This window comes from Momordica charantia (assembly GCF_013281855.1).
Source record: "Momordica charantia cultivar OHB3-1 chromosome 9 unlocalized genomic scaffold, Mcharantia_2.0 BLBB01000009.1, whole genome shotgun sequence".
Classification (NCBI taxonomy): Eukaryota; Viridiplantae; Streptophyta; class Magnoliopsida; order Cucurbitales; family Cucurbitaceae; genus Momordica; species Momordica charantia.
In genome coordinates this window covers 11,631,345-11,649,169 of record NW_028275167.1, presented here as the reverse complement: position 1 = coordinate 11,649,169, position 17,825 = coordinate 11,631,345, and the positions used below count along the sequence as shown (strand labels likewise).

Below are 17,825 nucleotides of genomic sequence, written 5' to 3'. Positions count from 1 at the left end.
CAAATCCCTTCACAAATACCATGGGCTAGAGCCCTAAATTCTGCTTCAGCACTGCTTCTAGCCACTACATTTTGTTTCTTACTTCGCCAAGTAACTAAGTTACCTCCAACAAACGAACAATAACCAGAAGTAGATCTTCTATCTACTATACTTCCTGCCCAATCAGCATCGGTATAAACTTCAACCCGTAAATGGTTGTGTTTTTTGAACAATATACCTTTTCCTGGAGTTCCCTTCAAATATCTTAAAATTCTATAGGTAGCTTCAAAGTGAACTAATCCTGGTGAGTGCATAAATTGGCTTACCATGCTCACCGCAAAAGTAATATCTGGACGTGTGTGAGATAAGTAAATGAGTTTTCCCACAAGGCTTTGATATCGTTCTTTATCCTTTACCTCTTCTTCTTTTGCAGCTTCCAATTTAAAATTTGGTTCAATAGGAGTTTCAGCTACTTTGCATCCGAGTAAACCTGTTTCTCCAAGTAAATCAAGAATATATTTTCTTTGATTAACAAAGATACCGTTCTTAGATCTCGCAAACTTCATTCCTAGGAAGTACTTCAACGTTCCTAGGTCCTTGATTTGAAATTCACATGCTAGTCTTTTTAAAAACTAAGGATAGAGACACCAGAGAGACATACACGAGAAAAGAGAGAAGAAATAAATTCTCAAATTGATTGATCAAAGATGAGGAATAGAGGCACTATTTATAGGTTACAAGAGGAAACAAAATCTAGGAATAACCTCCTAACTTCCCTAACAAAAAAAGGAGATTTATTTGCTAAATTTAAACACAAAATCTAAACAACTTCTAACTAAGTCCACATAATCTTAACTTCTAACTAATTCAACACTTTTCTTTAAAGTGGCCAATTCTACCTCATCATCACCTGTGAGCACGATGTTATCTACATAAACAATCAAAATTGCAGTTTTATTATTTTCACAACGTTTATAAAAGATGGTATGATCAGCTTGACTCTGAAGAAATCCATAGCTCATGACCACTTTTCCAAACCGTTCAAACCATGCTCTTAGAGACTGCTTCAGTCCATATAAAGATTTCTTTAACCGGCATACTTTGTCCTTCCCAAGGTTAGCTTCAAAACCTGGTGATAAACTCATAAATACTTCTTCTTCGAGATCTCCATTCAAAAAGGCATTTTTTACATCGAGTTGATGAAGAGGCCAGTCTAAATTTGCAGCAAGAGATAAAAGTACTCTAATAGAGCTGATTTTAGCAACAGAAGCAAAAGTTTCCTGATAATCAATCCCATAGGTTTGAGTAAATCCCTTTGCCACTAATCTAGCTTTATACCTTTCAACACTACCATCAGCATTACACTTGATCGTAAAAACCCATTTGCACCCCACAGTTTTCTTATCTCTTGGCAAATCTACTATCTCCCATGTACAATTCTATCTTAGAGCATTCATCTCATCCATAACAGCTAGTTTCCAATTTGGATCATTAAGAGCTTTTTGTATGTTCCTTGGAATGAACAAGTTAGTTATCCTAGACGTAAAAACTTTATGACTACTTGACAGGTTTTGATAAGAGATATAGTTTGCTAGAGGATATTTTGTGCAAGTTCGAGTTCCTTTTCTTAAGGCTATAGGGACGTCAAGATCAGAAATAACAGATGAGATATTTTCAATAGTTGGAGTAACAAGAATAGAAGATAGATTACCTGGAGTGTCAGAATCATCCCTCGAAGTTTCAGATTGGATCTGTGATGAGTCAGCTATCTGGTCTCCATTCGTTTGATTGAGTCTTCTTCTAGTATAAAACTTAAACTCAGGATTTAGATCAATTTGATCATTTTGTAGTAATTCTCCCCCTGAGTTAGAATTTTCTACACTTGGCATTGAAGGACTAGTAAAGTTGGGACTTATAACATTAGGGAGGGGAACAAGTATATCAACAGGTATATCCCAAAAATTATCATCCTTATCCTCTAAATTTAGTTTCTCCTCCTGAAGATAATTTTGGGTAAAAAAAGGTTGACTTTCCAATAAGGATACATCCATACTCACATAAAGTGTTTTGGTTTGAAGATCAAAACATTTATACCCTTTTTTTCTAAAATCATAAACCAAAAAAATGCATTTAATTGCCCTCTGATCTAATTTTGACCGAAAATGACTAGGAATATGCACATAAACAGTACACCCAAAAACTTTGATAGGTAAATCAGAGTTCAAACGAGTTGTTGGAAAATTTTCTTTCAAAACATCAAGAGGAGTTTTAAACTTCAAAACTTTAGTAGGATACAGACTCCTGAACATGTCACTTCTTCTCCCGTACCCAATACAATCGCATAGCCCTTGGTCTCACTGATTGGAAGGCATTGACCTCGAACGAACTCGACATCAATGAAATTGTGGGAAGCACCACTGTCAATTCGGACTACGACCTCTTTCCCCACCACCATTCCCTTCACATTCAGCATTTTCGTCCTTGGAGAATCCAGTCCCACGAAGGAATTTCGTGATAGCATCGCAAATTCCATTCCTTCCTTGTCGGTTGTTTCGCAAATTGTATCGACGGCATCTTGGAATTCGTCGCATGCTGCCTCCACCTCCTCTTGGACCACCAAGACCTGTAGCTCCTTCTTCTTGCATCGGTGCCCTGGGGAATACTTCTTGTCACATCTGTAGCAAAGCCCTTTTCCCTTTTCCCTTTTAATTCTGCATCAGAGAGTCAGCGAAATTGGCCCCCCGTTGAAGACGTGTCACCCCCTTTAGGTCTATTCTCACCGTTTCGAGGAGAATTGGAACGGGTCGAAGTAAAGGCCACGGTCCGACTCGACCCAGACCCGGCTGTTACAGACTTGGACAATATCGCCCCTACCGTAGTGCCCATTTTCTCCTCTTGGGCCGTGAGAGTTGGGCCGACTCCATCTCTATCTTCAATGAATTGGGCCATCTACATAATTTCCTTCAGCCCTTTTGGTTTCATAACACGTACTTCTTTTCTCAACCCTTCCTTCAACCCGTTGACAAACAGACTCTCGAGAAGAAACGTCGGCACGCTATCAACAGTTCCACCAACCTCCTCGAATCTTCGGCAGAAATCCCTCACTGTCGTCTCTTGTCGGACAGCTACGAGGCGATCGCTCAGCGTCCCGTCCATGGTGTGTCAAAATCGCTGCAACAGAGCCTCCCCATCTAAATAGAGAACTGTAGCCTCCAACTTCTCCGCGTCCGTCAACCTGTTAATCACAAAATACCTTGCAACCCGATGCAACCATCCATCCGGGTTTTCGCCTTCAAAAATGGGGCACTTCCAACTTACATAATCGAAGATCAAACACTGGTGCAATCGCATTCGAGAGTAAGTTATACCCCTCGCCTGATGTCGCAACACTGGTCGGAGTTCTCTCCGCCTTCGACACACACTACCAGTCCTTTTCCTTTGTCATCCTTCAGTTTCCCATCGGTGTCCGTTTTCAGGGTCATCGCCGACATCCACGACCTCATCTCTTCCCGGAGCATAGCCATCTCCTTCTTCCACGACTCTCGACTATCCTCGATCGTTGTTACCACTCCCGAAAGCTGCTGTTCCACAGCTTCCACTCTACATTCCATTCTCGTCACCATTCCCAGAACCACCGCTCTGATACCAAAATGATAGGAACTGCCTCTTATTTATGGTATAGAGGGGGAATTACAATGTTTAGGGAGATTTGAGAGCTCCTCCTATCCTTCTCAAGGAAATAATTACTAGCAAAAAGATACCCTCCCCTCCTACAGCTGTATATATAACCAACTCATCACCCAAAACCCATAACTAACTTGGGCCCACAATACAAATATTCCTTTCCCTATTTTCCCTTCTTACCCTTTCTCCTAACATATTTATGAACAATTGGAGGCCTATCAGCTGCATACTAGAAGATTCGGTCCTCAATTTTCTCCCAAAGGGATCAGTTGGCATCCCATCTCCTCCTCAGATCACTCATGGTTGGAAAGGAGGTTTGAGGAATCAGAAGACATAACTATGGTCTGCTTTGAACAATTTAGGCAAAAATAAAGTCCTGGGCCCTGATGGCTTTACTTCTGAATTTCTCATCGAATTTTGGCAACCTGTGAATGCTGATTTCTTGTGTCTTATCGGAATGGGCATATTAACAATTGCCTCAAAGAAAATTTTATTTGGCTCATACCCAAGAAATCTGGAGCCTCGAAAATTCGTGACTTTCGACCTATAAGCCTATCTTCGTCTATTTACAAGGTATTGGCCAAGGTTCTTCTGATTGACTTAAAAAGGTTTTGCCTACAACTATCTCCACGAGTGCGTTTATTGAAGGAAGACAAATTCTTGACCCCATCTTGATTGCTAATGAAGTAGTAGAGGATTATAAAACTCGAAGAAAGAGTGGATGGTTACTCAAGCTCGACCTTGAGAAAGCATTTGACAAGGTAGATTGGGCCTTTTTAGAGGAGTTAATGACTCAAAAACAGTTCGGTAGGCGATGGCAAAACTGGATAAATGGTTGTGTGAAAGGGACAAAATACTCTATTTTTATTAATGGGAGATTGAGAGGTCGTATTATTGCTTCTAGGGGCTTGAGGCAAGGTGACCCTCTCTCACATTTCCTCTTTCTTTCGGTTGGAGATGTACTCAGTAGCATTCTGGACAGTATCCACTTGAGAGGATTATTCGAAGGATTTTTGGTTGGGAGAAATAGGGTCCATGTTTCACACCTTCAATTCGCAGACAATATCCCTATATTCTGCAAGAATGACGACACCATGTTAACAAATTAATTTGACACCATTAAGGCTTTCGAATGGCTCTCGGGTTTTCCAGTTAATTGCCAAAAATCAGCTATCTGTGGAATCCATATTCAGCCCTGATAAGTCCAACAGTTCGCTTCTTCTATGAATTGTCGGGTTGCTTCTCTCCCATTTTTGTATCTTGGCTTACCATCAACTTAAGGATTTAGGTCACATTGATGGTTTATTTATCCTTAACAAGGTATGAGAGTAGGAGGTCCTTTTTTCGAACCCCTGCATTGTTATTTCCTTCCCATTTATAACGATTTCCACGTATTGAATTTTGTTGCAATTTTTCAAGCCCACAAGTGAGGGGTAGTGTTAGAGATATCCATATATGAATTACATTTACCCAACCCATCAGCTTAATTTTTTGGGTTAAGAGGTGGTTTATTCATTCTTAACAAGTCTCTTGTCTTTAATTGTAATTTTATACAATATTAATTTAGGGCTTCCATGTATACTCTAGTATATGAAATGATATTGTTGAAAAACTCAAATGAATTAAATTTACCCAACCCATCAGCTTAAACTTTTGGGTTGAGTGGTGGTTTATTCATCCTTAACAGATATCAAGTATTCTGCCATAATTATCTCACATTGTGTAACATGCATTAAAGTCTTACTTTTGGAAGGTATAATAAAAAATTTTATAAAAAGAATCAAAGAATGTCTTAGGACTTACTTAGAAGGGACACAAAAATTTGGGAGATTCTTCAATACAAGCTTCTCTGCCTAACTCTTTCCACTAAAGCTTTTTTGTAACCATAATTATTTTATGATTTATACAAATTGGAGGGATTTTTTGTAATCATCTTGGCCAGTTATTTAGGTTGATACCTTATAGCAAAACCTTTTAGGGTATTTGACAGAGTAATGGACGTATTTGGTGCACACTAGGACTAATATTCAATTTACTTCTTTCTCTTGGGGTTCTAAACTTTAGATATATTCCTATTTTTTCGAAAATATAGGTCTAAAGGCCTGTATAAATATTTTATAGTTCTTTTTGGCTCGGCATATATTATTCTTGTTTGGCCTTGTAGGATTTTATTTAACTGCCATTGTAACTTCTCTTCATGACTAAATTACCTAGTAGAAATCAAACCTAAAAATTATAATAAATACAAGATATAATATCATTTCCCACGTTGGTAAGCAGCAATTCAACATTACCTTATTGTGAGCAGCTGAGCCACCGTACTGGTGTGCAAGTGTGTCACCCATTCTCTCATAAAATCCCATTAATTCATCGGCCAAAGGGGCATCAAGATCAATTTTGGGGGAATCTATGATTTCCAAGGCATGAAGCTGGTGTCCAAAAGCAGCAAGCCCATATGCATATTGTGCAACATTTGTACGGTCAAGGCAGTCTATGCAATTGGTCCGCAGCACCCCACTCTGGAATATTGGCAGTTTTATAACGCAATTTCCACTAGAAACAAGATTGTCAACACTTATTTGCTTTTCCATGCTAGCCGCATCTTCATTATCATTGTCTGACTGTAACTGAGAAGATAAGCTACAATTTCCTTCACTCCTGTAAGAAGGTTTTCATATAAAGTTCATTATCAGGAAGAGTCGATAAACATACAACTCCAAAGAAGTGACGCCATCACTATCCACACTATATTTGATGTAGTGAGTTATTTTTTTATATATATATTTTGTTTAATTGTATTGACACGTCATTATAATCAATTTTCAATTGTGAATAAAGATTTTCCTTGTGGATTCTTTGAGAGCTTTAAGCTACATCAATTGGTATTAGAGTAAGTGCTTGGCCAACGAAGGTTGTTGCTGATAGAGGCCAGAAAACTCTTGTTGATGCAGATTGTAAGAGGGAGAACAGACACGGAAAAAATTCCCAAGTGTCAGTGTCTAACACCGACATGCTCGGACACGCAACCAACACGTGTCGGACATAAGTGATTGATGGATGGGAGGAAGAAGAAAAGTTGAAAGGCTTCACCACAACCAGCTGAATAATAAAAAGAAACGAGTGTGAAAGTCTAACACCAAGCCAATAAATGATTTCTTGAAGAAAAAGCCAGCTTTGATGTCAAAACTCGCAGCTGTTCTTAAGGAACCTTTTGAATCCTAAAACAAAACCTTTCACATTCTCAAGGACTTAAGTAACTCCAAAGAAGCCAAATCAGAAAACATTTCAAAAAATAACCAGCCAATCAGAACCTGAAGAGCCATTAAACCACACGACTTTCCAATGGGATAAAATTAATCCCAGCTGCCTTTTCTTTTCAAACTTGTAACGACAATAAATACATGCTACCCGTGACCTTTCAACTTCAAAAGACACCATCTAATACTGGAACCAATGGGAATTCGAAGCACCAATGATTTTTCAACTCGAAAAGACACCTTGTAATGCTGAATCCAATAGGAATTCCAAAAGTCACCTGCTGCTTTTTAATGAAAATGTCAAAAACAATGACCTTTCAAATTTTAAAAAATCCCTGCAGCCTTTTTGTTGGAATATATATACGTTAAAATAATCTCTCGTCCCTGTATTTTCAGGTTGAGTTCATTTTGGTCCCTTTACTTTTATAATGTTTATTTTGGTCCTTATACTTTAAAAAATGCTCATTTTAGTCATTGTCATCAAACTACCGTTAATAGAGTAACAAATCGATGATGTGACATTTTCCTTAAAATCAATATGAAATTGTGTTAAATTTAATGGCCTAGATTAAATCCCAAAAATTTTCTTTCCCGGATTTTTTCCCTTTCTTCATGGGGTCCGGCATTTGGGTTTCTTCGAGGTTCAGAGGTTCCCAATTTTTTTGGCATAAGAGAATGGATTGGGAGAAAAACAATCACTAACCTGAGAACCTCTGAAAAATCGAGAACCTCAAAAAACCCTTTGCAGGCCACCATTGAAGCTCCCCTCCTCGAAGCTTCAGAAACCCCTCTGTTACATATGCTGCTGAATGTCCGCATGGGTTTCATTTCGTATTGGGTCAGCCACACACATTCAATCACAAACACTCTCACCTACAGTTTCAATTTCCCAACAATCAACAAAAAGGAAAAACACATTCAATAATCCATAATTTCTTCTTTACCAACCCCTGACGCTGAGTATTCTAAATTGAATATTGTATCAATTCTAAATTGAATATTTGTATCATTGATTTTAGGCAATCCCAATCGTCCACGAGCAGCAAACCAGATCTTGCATCACCAAGAACATTGGAATCTTTCTCTAGTCCAAATAGGAGGAATCCAATCAATCTGAAAACCCTCACCAAATTCTGAAGAACAACCCGCCACGAAGAAGACGCCAAAGACATGAGAAGAAAGAAAAAAACGAGAAAGTATAATTTTTTGGGATTTAAACTGCTTGGTATTACCACGTAATCTCCTACTCATCTTAAGGAAGATGGCACATTATCAATCTGTTACTCTATTAATGGTATGGACCAAAATGAACATTTTTTTAAAGTACAAGGGCCAAAATGAACATCTTCAAAATTGGACCAAAATGGACCAAAATTAACATATTTGCCGGGGTGCAACCTAATTCCGGCAAGCATCCCATCGTGAACCCTAAACCTTAATCCTGTTTTCAGCTGCCGCCGCTAAATTAGTTTAAGGGAATTGATTGTTCCTCTTTTGATTGCGAGAGTTGCATTCTAGCAAAAGATCACCCTTCCACATTGATATGATCATAATTGGCCAAAAACTCCAAGAATCAACAGACATCAACAAGGAGAAGTCAAAGAGGAAAGACCAGCTAAAAGAGGAAACTACATTGGTCCCATCATCAAATTTTGACGATCTTGAAGGACCAAAAGCAACCATCAACAATCAAGAGGAGAAGGGAGATTGAGGAAGAACAAAGGCTAGGCACAAATTTCACAAGGACACGCCCAATGCACGTACATGCCCACATGCACATCAACGCCATTGCATGGCCCTGCGCGCACCTCCAAATGCCAGACGCCTGCCACTAACCTCACAAGCAAGCGCCCGCGCGCCCCTGCCACATGTGCCTCCTACCGCACACCCCTATGCACACGGCATGCGGCACGCCCCTGCCAACCTCCCAATCACGCGTCCCCCACTGCACAGCCTACATACGCCTCATACCACACGCCAACTGCCTGCAGCCTCTCCCAATGGCTGCCGCACGCCCATCCGCACACTTATCCGCATGCACAGCTGCAATCACCGCATCGTCCCTACCGCGAACCCTAGCACACCAGCCGCGCACTCCTACATGGCATGCTACCTATGCTCGCATGCATCCCTGCTATCCAACCACGCACGCTTGCACATAGACACCCCCTCAGCAGCCCCATCAACGCCCCGTTCCCTTGCCCGCTCATTCCCACACCCTTTGGCGTCAAAACACCTTGCCGCCCACTCCATTCCATTTAATGAATATATTTCCTTTGATTTTCCTTAGTTTCTTTTAGTTTTATCCAATTAGATTTAAGGAATAGATTAGTTTGCTTGATTAGCAAGTTGGCATTTTTAGGAGAGAATATTTTGCATTTATTTTGTTATTTTATTTACCTTAGATTTTTAGGTTTATTTTATTTTACAAAATTCTTGTAAAAGGCCTTGGGACTGGCCTATAAATGAGCGTTCTCAAGATATTTTATTTTCCCATCGAAGCATGCTTGTTGGATTGGTTACCAAACTCATCGAGTGTTTCCAACCTTGAATATAGTGAGAAATCTGTCTATTCTTGGTAGTGACTGTAAAGGTAATCCATCTAACCTTTCCTTTTGAGTTAAACCAACTATACGATTGGATTCAAGTGGCTAGATAGTAGAGAAGTCCATACGCTCAAGTTGTCACGTATCACACATATTCTCCAAAACCTTATAAAACTTCAAAACTGTTTTATTTAATTCGTAGTGATGTTTGGGTTCCCTCTAAATTAGTACTCATAGTAGAAAAAGATGGTTTGTTACCTTTATTTACGACCATACTCATCTATCTTGGGTTTTTTTATTGACTAAAAAATTTGAGGTGAAAGACATTTTTAAACACTTTTACAATGTGATTGAAACTCAAATTTAAACCAAAATTTGCATTTTACACTCTGATAATGGCACTTAGTATTTCAATGAAAATTTTGGCGATTTTTTTAAAGAAAAAGGTATTCCATCAATATACTTGTCCGGATACTCCTCGATAGAATGGGATTGCTGAATGAAAAAATAGGCATTTACTTGAGGTGACACGTGCTATAATGTTTACCATGCACATTCTGAAATATTTATGGGGGAATCCATTTTCCCAACTGCCTATCCAATAAATAGTATGCCTAGTAAGGTTTCAAATTTCAAAATTCCCATTGAGTGCTTTAGATATGTTTTTCCAACGTCCCGTATATATTCTGACTTACTTCTCAAAGTTGTTTAGTGTACCACGTATGTTCACATAACTAGTCAATCTTAATCAAAACTTCATTTTAGAGCTGTTAAATGTACATTCTAGGATCATTCTTCAACTCAAAAGAGTTATAGATGTTTTGATCCTCAGACCAAAAAACTTTTTGTAAGTATGGTTGTGTCTTTTTCAGAAAAACCATCATATTTTACTTAAAAATTTCTTCATGGGAAGAATCAAATTTGGAAGATAATTTTTAGTGTTGAGAATCCATATAAATGAATTAAATTTACCCAACCCATCAGCTTAAGCTTTTGGGTTAAGTGGCGATTTATTCATCCTTAATATGGTATCAGAGCAGGAGGTCCTGTATTCAAATCCCTGCATTATTGTTTCCTCATTTATTATGATTTCCACTTGTTCGGTCTTATTTATTTTCCAAGCCCACAAGTGAAGGGAGTGTTGAGAATCCATATAAATAAATTACATTTACTCAACCCATCAGCTTAAGCTTTTGGGTTGGGTGGTAGTTTATTCATCCTTAATATTTATGATATTTGATTCCTCTTCCTAGTCTTATTTCTCCTGATTCTACCAATCCTTTGATACCTAGTGTAGAAACTTCTCATTAAAGGGGGGAAATAAGGATGATTCTACTAATCATGTTTTTTAGTTTAAGTTTTATACTAGAAGAAAATTCAATTGAATAAAAGAAGACCAAATAGTTGATCCTTCACATAGCCAATCTGAGACTCCGAGAAATGAAACAGAAAATATTGCTAATCCTTTTTGACCAAATAGTAGCTTCACAGATCCAACCTAAGACTTCGAGAAATGAAACTGAAAATACTGGTAACTCATCTTCTATTCCTACTTCAACTATTTCACATGTTGTCTCTGATCTTGATGTTCCAGTAGCAATTAGAAAAAGTGTTTGAAGTTGTACCAAATATCCTATTGCAAACTAAATCTCATACCAAGAGTTGTCAAATAGTCATAGAGCTTTCACATCTAGGATAACTGATTTGTTTGTTCCAAGGAATATACATGAAGCTTTAGAAGATCCAAATTGAACACTATTAGTTATGGAAGAGATAAGTGCTCTAAAGCAGAATAATACTTGGGAGATAGTAGAGTTGCCAAAAGATAAGAAACTAGTAGGATCTAAATGGGTGTTTACCGTAAAATATAATGTAGATGGTAGTATTGAGAGATACAAAGCAATATTGGTAGCTAAAGGTTTCACTCAAACGTATGAGATTGGTTATCAAGAAACATTTGCTCCCATTGCCAAAATTAACTCTATTAGAGTTCTTTTGTCTCTTGCAGTTAATTCAGATTGACCTCTCCATCAGCTTGATGTGAAAAACACCTTTCTTAATGGCGATCTTAAAGAATATGTTTTTATGAACTTATCGCTAGGTTTTGAGAACGAACTCAGGTATAATAAATTCTGCAAATTAAAAAATCTCTTTATAGGCTCAACCCGCTAGCCCCTATTTATAGCTTTGTATAAATTATTTAAAGTAAGAATTATTAGAACTTTTTTCCTTATCAATTAACAGGATTCTTAGACATGCCTTTTCAACAGCCAGATGTTGTTGGCCGCTAGGCCTTGTTTTCTCTACACATGTGTCGATATTTTCTTTAAAAAGATTCTGGAATCTCCTTTTCCATATTATCAATGAAAAGTTTATTTTTGTTAAAAAAATAGGTTCATGAAGTTTAAAAATGTCTAATAGATCCTTGAAATTTCAATTTTGTGTCTATTAGACCTCTAACCGATTAGACATTTTTTAAAAGTCAGGGATCTATTAGACAATAATGAAAGTTGAGGACCTAATAGACACAATATTCAAAGTTTATAAACCTATTAGACACAATCCTTAAAGTCCAGGGACCAAACTGTCAAAGTTTAATAAAGAAATTTGAAGTATTTCTATAGGTTTCCACAATATCCATGATTTTTCTAGAATATTTGTTGATATATCTATAAATATGAGCTATCCATGTCGACATTGACATCTACATTTTCATCCAAGGTCAATGTCGACATTGACATTACATTTTTAGAGCAAGGCTTGGACATTTTTCATATCTTTGTTGGTTCTCAGTTCATGTTTAGAGGGCTTGCATTCCTAATGTAATGTTAGTTACTAAGAATATAGTCGTTGGTTGTTAGTAGTAAAAACCTTTTATTCTTGGTAGTTATTATAGCCGTTGGTTTTATTAGTTAGTTGGTAGTTCATTGGCTAGGCAACCTATAAAAGGCCAAGTCGGGTCTGCTGAAGGAATAAGAATTGTTTTTCAAGTTTCTATTCTCATTGGTTTACACCAAATTTGGTATCAGAGCCCTATAATCGAAACTTAGGACATGATAATGGGGAAGAACACAGAGGCTTCCGGGAAGGGACTCGCGGGAGATCCTTCAGCAGAACGAGTCCTATCACCCAAAACAACCACTAATCGCTTGTTGTTAATGGAAGATTCATTGAGTGAAGTACGAGAGAACGTGCGGAACATCCACAACCTTCTGGAAAATGTTGGTAGGCAATTGGAATTGATCACTGTTGAGCAAGAACAACTGGGACTGGATTTAGGGAACCACAGCAACACAAATCGGGGAAGACAACCTCAAGAAAGACCAAGAAACCAATCACCAACCCCTGTTCGTGCAAGAGATATGGAAGGGAATGGTAGTAGGGATCAAGAATTACAGCTGAGGGTCCAAGAATCCGATTCTTCAGGTGAGGAAGAGGAATTTTTCGTGCAAATCCCCGTTTTAATCGAGAGGAAAACTACAACAGGGGCAGCATTCGAACCAACATTCGCATGAAAATTGATTTACCTACATTTAATGGAAAGATGAATGTAGAAGCATTCTTGGATTGGGTCAAGAATGTCGAAAAAAATTTTGACTACACCAGCACGCCGGAAGACAAGAAAGTCAAGCTCGTCGCTTTCGGTTGCAATCTGGTGCATCGGCTTGGTGGGATCAATTAGAGATCAACCGTCGCCGCCTTGTCAAACGCCCAATTTGGAGTTGGCCCCGAATGTTGCGCCTTATGCGCGAGCGTTTTCTCCCACCCAACTTTAAGCAGCTACTCTATCAACAATATCAACGATGTCGCCAAGGCAGTAAGTCGATTGATGACTATACTGAGGAATTCCATCGCTTGGGTGCTCGAACCAATTTAGTCGAAACAGAAGACTATAAGATCGCCCGCTATGTTGATGGTTTGCGTGAAGATATCCAAGATCAAATGGATACTCAACTAATCGGATTACTCACTGAGGCTATCTCTATGGCCACAAAGATTGAAGCTAAGATCGAAAAGAAGCATGCAAAGACATCATTTCGTCGCACTACTTGGGATAAACAACCTCTATCTAAAGATCGAAACAGAAGACTATAAGATCGCCCGCTTTGTTGATGGTTTGCGTGAGGATATCCAAGATCAAATGGATACTCAACTAATCGGAGATTGAAGCTAAGATCGAAAAGAAGCATGCAAAGACATCATTTCGTCGCACTACTTGGGATAAACAACCTCTATCGAAATTTTCCGATGGGGAAACCGGAAAAACGTTACCTCTCAGTGGTGCCTCAACCTCCACTGCTACCAAGAATGATGAAGCTACTAAAGCTTTGCCGCCTCCCAAACCTACTGACACCACGGCAGAACGAGGTAATAATCAATATACTAGACCTACTCTTGGAAAATTCTTCCGTTATGGGCAGATTGGTCATTTATCAAATGAATGTCCACAACGACGGGCCTTGGCATTGGTTGATGACGAAGATCAAGATGATCAAGAAACTGAGCTTCTTGATGACGATGATACTGCCTAGATTGAACTGGATGATGGAGAACCAAGATTGAACTGGATGATGGAGAACCAATTAACTGTGTCCTTCAAAAAGTTCTCCTTGCTCCAAAGGTGGAGACTCCTAATCAACGACATTCCCTTTTTCGAACTCGTTGCACTAGCAACGATAAAATTTGCAACGTTATAATTGACAGCAGCAGTTGTGAAAATATGGTCTCCCAAAGATTGGTGACCACGTTAAATCTCAAGGTTGATCCCCACCCTACTCCCTATAAGGTTTCTTGGATACGCAAAGGGGGTGAGGTTCAAATACACTCTACATGCACTATACCTCTATCCATTGGCACTCAGTACGAGGATCAAGTTATTTGTGATGTTTTAGATATGGACGCGTGCCACATTTTGTTAGGACGCCCTTGGCAGTTCGACCTTCAAGCATTACATAGAGGGCGGGACAATACTTATGAATTTACTTGGATGAGCAAGAAAATCGTTCTTCTCCCATCCAACGTGGATGTTAAGTCTAAAAAGGATACATCCACTACTCCTCAGCAACTATTCTCCATCATCAATGGCAAGTCCTATTTAGAAAGAGGGGATCCTATGGTATGGGCCTTGGTAGTTAAAGGGGATTCTCCTCTATCTCTACCCGTCGCTCACCATCCCAAGATTGAACATCTCCTGTAAGAATTTGTTGATATAATAAAGACCCTGCGGGGTTACCAGATATTCAGCATTGCATCGACTTTCATCCTGTTTCTTCCTTACCCCACGTACCTCATTATAGAATTTTTTGAATAAGAATACCTCATTATAGAATGATCCCCAAGGAATACCAAATTCTGCATGATCAAGTGAATGATCTTTTACTAAAGGGACATATTAGGCCTAGTCTTAGTCCTTGCATCGTGTGTCGTGCCTGTTTTGTTAGCACCGAAAAAGGACGGATCCTGGTGGATGTGCGTGGACAGTCGCGCCATCAATAAGATTACAATCAAATACCGATTTCCTATTCCCTGTTTATTTGATATATTGGACCAACTTAGCGATGCTCACTTATTTTCTAAGGTGGACCTCAAAAGTGGATATCACCAAATCCGCATACGACCCGGAGATGAATGGAAAACAACCTTCAAGACAAATGATGGTCTTTTTGAATGGCTTGTTATGCCATTCGGTTTGTTTAACGCACCCAGCACGTTTATGCGCTTGATGAACCAGGTACTTCGCCCTTTATCTTAACAATTTTATGGTAGTTTACTTTGACGACATATTAGTATATAGTAAATCTGAGGTCGAACATCTAGAACATCTTAGGACACTCTTTTTCACATTACAGGAGCACAAACTGCATGTTAATCTAGCTAAATGCTCATTCATGACTATTGAAATAGCCTTCCTTGGATTCTATATTACACAATTTGGCATTTCTGTTGACCCCTCTAAAGTTTTAGCTATCCAACAGTGGCCCATACCAACTTCGGTATGGGATATTCAATGTTTCCTAGGATTAGCTTCTTTCAATAGAAAATTCATTAAGCACTTTAGTTCTATTGCTGCACCTCTAACAGATTGTCTAAAAAAGGGAAAATTTTTTTGGGATGAAGAACAGACTACTAGTTTCAATACACTGAAAGACAAACTAAACTCTACACCTGTCCTAGCCCTTCCAGATTTCTCATACCCTTTTGAAGTCACCGTTCCGGCATAGGTGTAGGTGCTGTCTTATCCCAAAAAAGCCATCCCATTGAGTATTTTAGTGAAAAACTCACTCCCCCTAGGCAAAAATGGTGCACTTACAAACAAGAGCTCTACGCATTAATAAGAGCCTTAAACAATGGGAGCATTATCCATTGGAAAGGAGTTCATACTTTTCACGGATCACTTCTCCCTCAAATATTTACAAACACAAAAAACGATAAATAGAATGCATGCCTGCTGGATTCCCTTTATGCAGAAGTTTGATTTTGTAATAAAACACAAGGCTGGGATAACTAATAAGGTGGCAGATGCGCTTAGTAGGAAAGCAAGCCTCTTAACACTTCTATCGGGACAAGTTATTGTCTTTGATCACTTACCTTCTACTTATGAACATGATAGTGACTTCAATCATATTTGGAACCAGTGTATCACTCATGTTAATTCCAATGATTTTCACATCATTGATGGCTCTCTTTAAAGGAGATCGATTATGTATACCACACACATCCCTACGAGAAACCTTGATTAAAGACTTACATAGTGGAGGCTTCCCATTCCTCAATCAATATGGGAGGACTTGTCCATGGACTTTATCCTCGGACTCCCTAAGACACAACATGGACATGACTCGGTTCTTGTAGTTGTGGATCGGTTTAGCGAGATGTCTCATTTCTTGCCATGTAAAAAGACATTTACATTGCTAATCTCTTCTTTCGTGAGATAGTAAGACTACATGGTATCCCAAAAACAATTGTTTCATATCGAGATGTAAAATTCTTGAGCCACTCCTGGAAAACGCTTTGAAAAAAATTTGATACAGTATTGAAATTTAGCACCACCAACCACCCTCAAACGGATGGCCAAACGGAGGTCACAAACAGAACTTTGGGCAACCTTATACGATGTCTAGGAGGGACTAAGCCAAAGCAATGGGATCTTACATTGGCGCAAGCTGAAGTTGCTTACAATCATATGCAGAATCGATACATAGGAAGTCCCCCTTTGACATTGTTTATACAAAACTCCCTAGGGTTACTGTAGACCTTGCTAATTTACCATCTTCTATTGATCTTAACCAGGAAGCAGAACTTATGGCCGAAAGAATAGTGGAGCTACACAAGAAAGTCACGGATAATCTTACAAAAGCAGCAGCCTCTTACAAAACTGCAGCAGATACACATAGAAGGAAGAAAACATTTGAAATCGGGGACTTGGTCATGGTGTATCTGAAGAAATCGCACTATCCCAAAGGGACTTAAAACAAATTAAGCAACAAGAAGATCGGACCATTTGAGATACTTCAAAAGTATGGTGATAATGCATACAAAGTTAATCTACTCGACGATCTTCGAATAACTCCAATATTCAATGTTGCTGATATCTACGACTACCAAGCCGCGGATGCATTTACTCTAGCCAACTAAACTCGAGGACAAGTTTTCTTTTTGGACGGAGGGAATCTGATGTAATGTTAGTTACTAAGAATATAGCCGTTGGTTGTTAGTAGTTAAAACCTTTTATTATTGGTAGTTATTATAGCCGTTGGTTTTATTAGTTAGTTGGTAGTCATTCGCTAGGCAACCTATAAAAGGCCAAGCCGGGTCTGCTGAAGGAATAAGAATTGTTTTTCAAGTTTCCATTCTGATTGGTTTACACCAATTCCTTTATATGCTTTTCCTCGAGGCCACGGGTTTGAATGCTTTGCAAATCTCTAAGTTTTTTTCTCGAGGCCACGAGTCTGTTTGGGATCTTATTAGATTTAATGTCTCTTTATGGGGCTTTATCTCTAAGTTTTATTTTTGTAATTATCAGCTAGGTTCTATTCTTTTGGATTGGAAGCCCTTTCTTTAGATAGGTTCTATTCTTTTGGATTGAAAGCCCTTTCTCTTTAGATTGGACTCCTCTGTCAGGGCTTTTGTTTTTTGTATGCCTGTGTATATGTTTTATGTTTTCATTATTCTCAATGAAATTTTTGGTTTCTTATCAAAATATTAGAATAAAAATGCTTTGCAAATCTTTCCGAAGCTTTGTACTTTTTTATTTTTGTTTTTTTACTCCTTTTAGGAGTTTGTTTCCTTCGAGCATTTTTTGTTTCTTTTCATTATATCAATGAGAAGCCTGTATTTGTTCAAAAATCCTTGATCAACG

The 17,825-nt window shown here is 38.6% G+C and overlaps 1 protein-coding gene across 2 annotated transcripts in view; it reads right to left on the bottom strand.

Annotated features, from left to right (window-relative positions):
• LOC111017054 (phosphoinositide phosphatase SAC3) overlaps positions 1–17,825 on the bottom strand; it is a 65,169-nt gene that overhangs the window by 30,722 nt on the left and 16,622 nt on the right. For both annotated transcript variants that reach the window (XM_022292703.2, XM_022292702.2), the window contains exon 10: positions 5,958–6,321. In XM_022292703.2, coding sequence (XP_022148395.1) covers positions 5,958–6,321 — 364 coding nt within the window. The remainder of the gene's footprint in view (positions 1–5,957; positions 6,322–17,825) is intronic.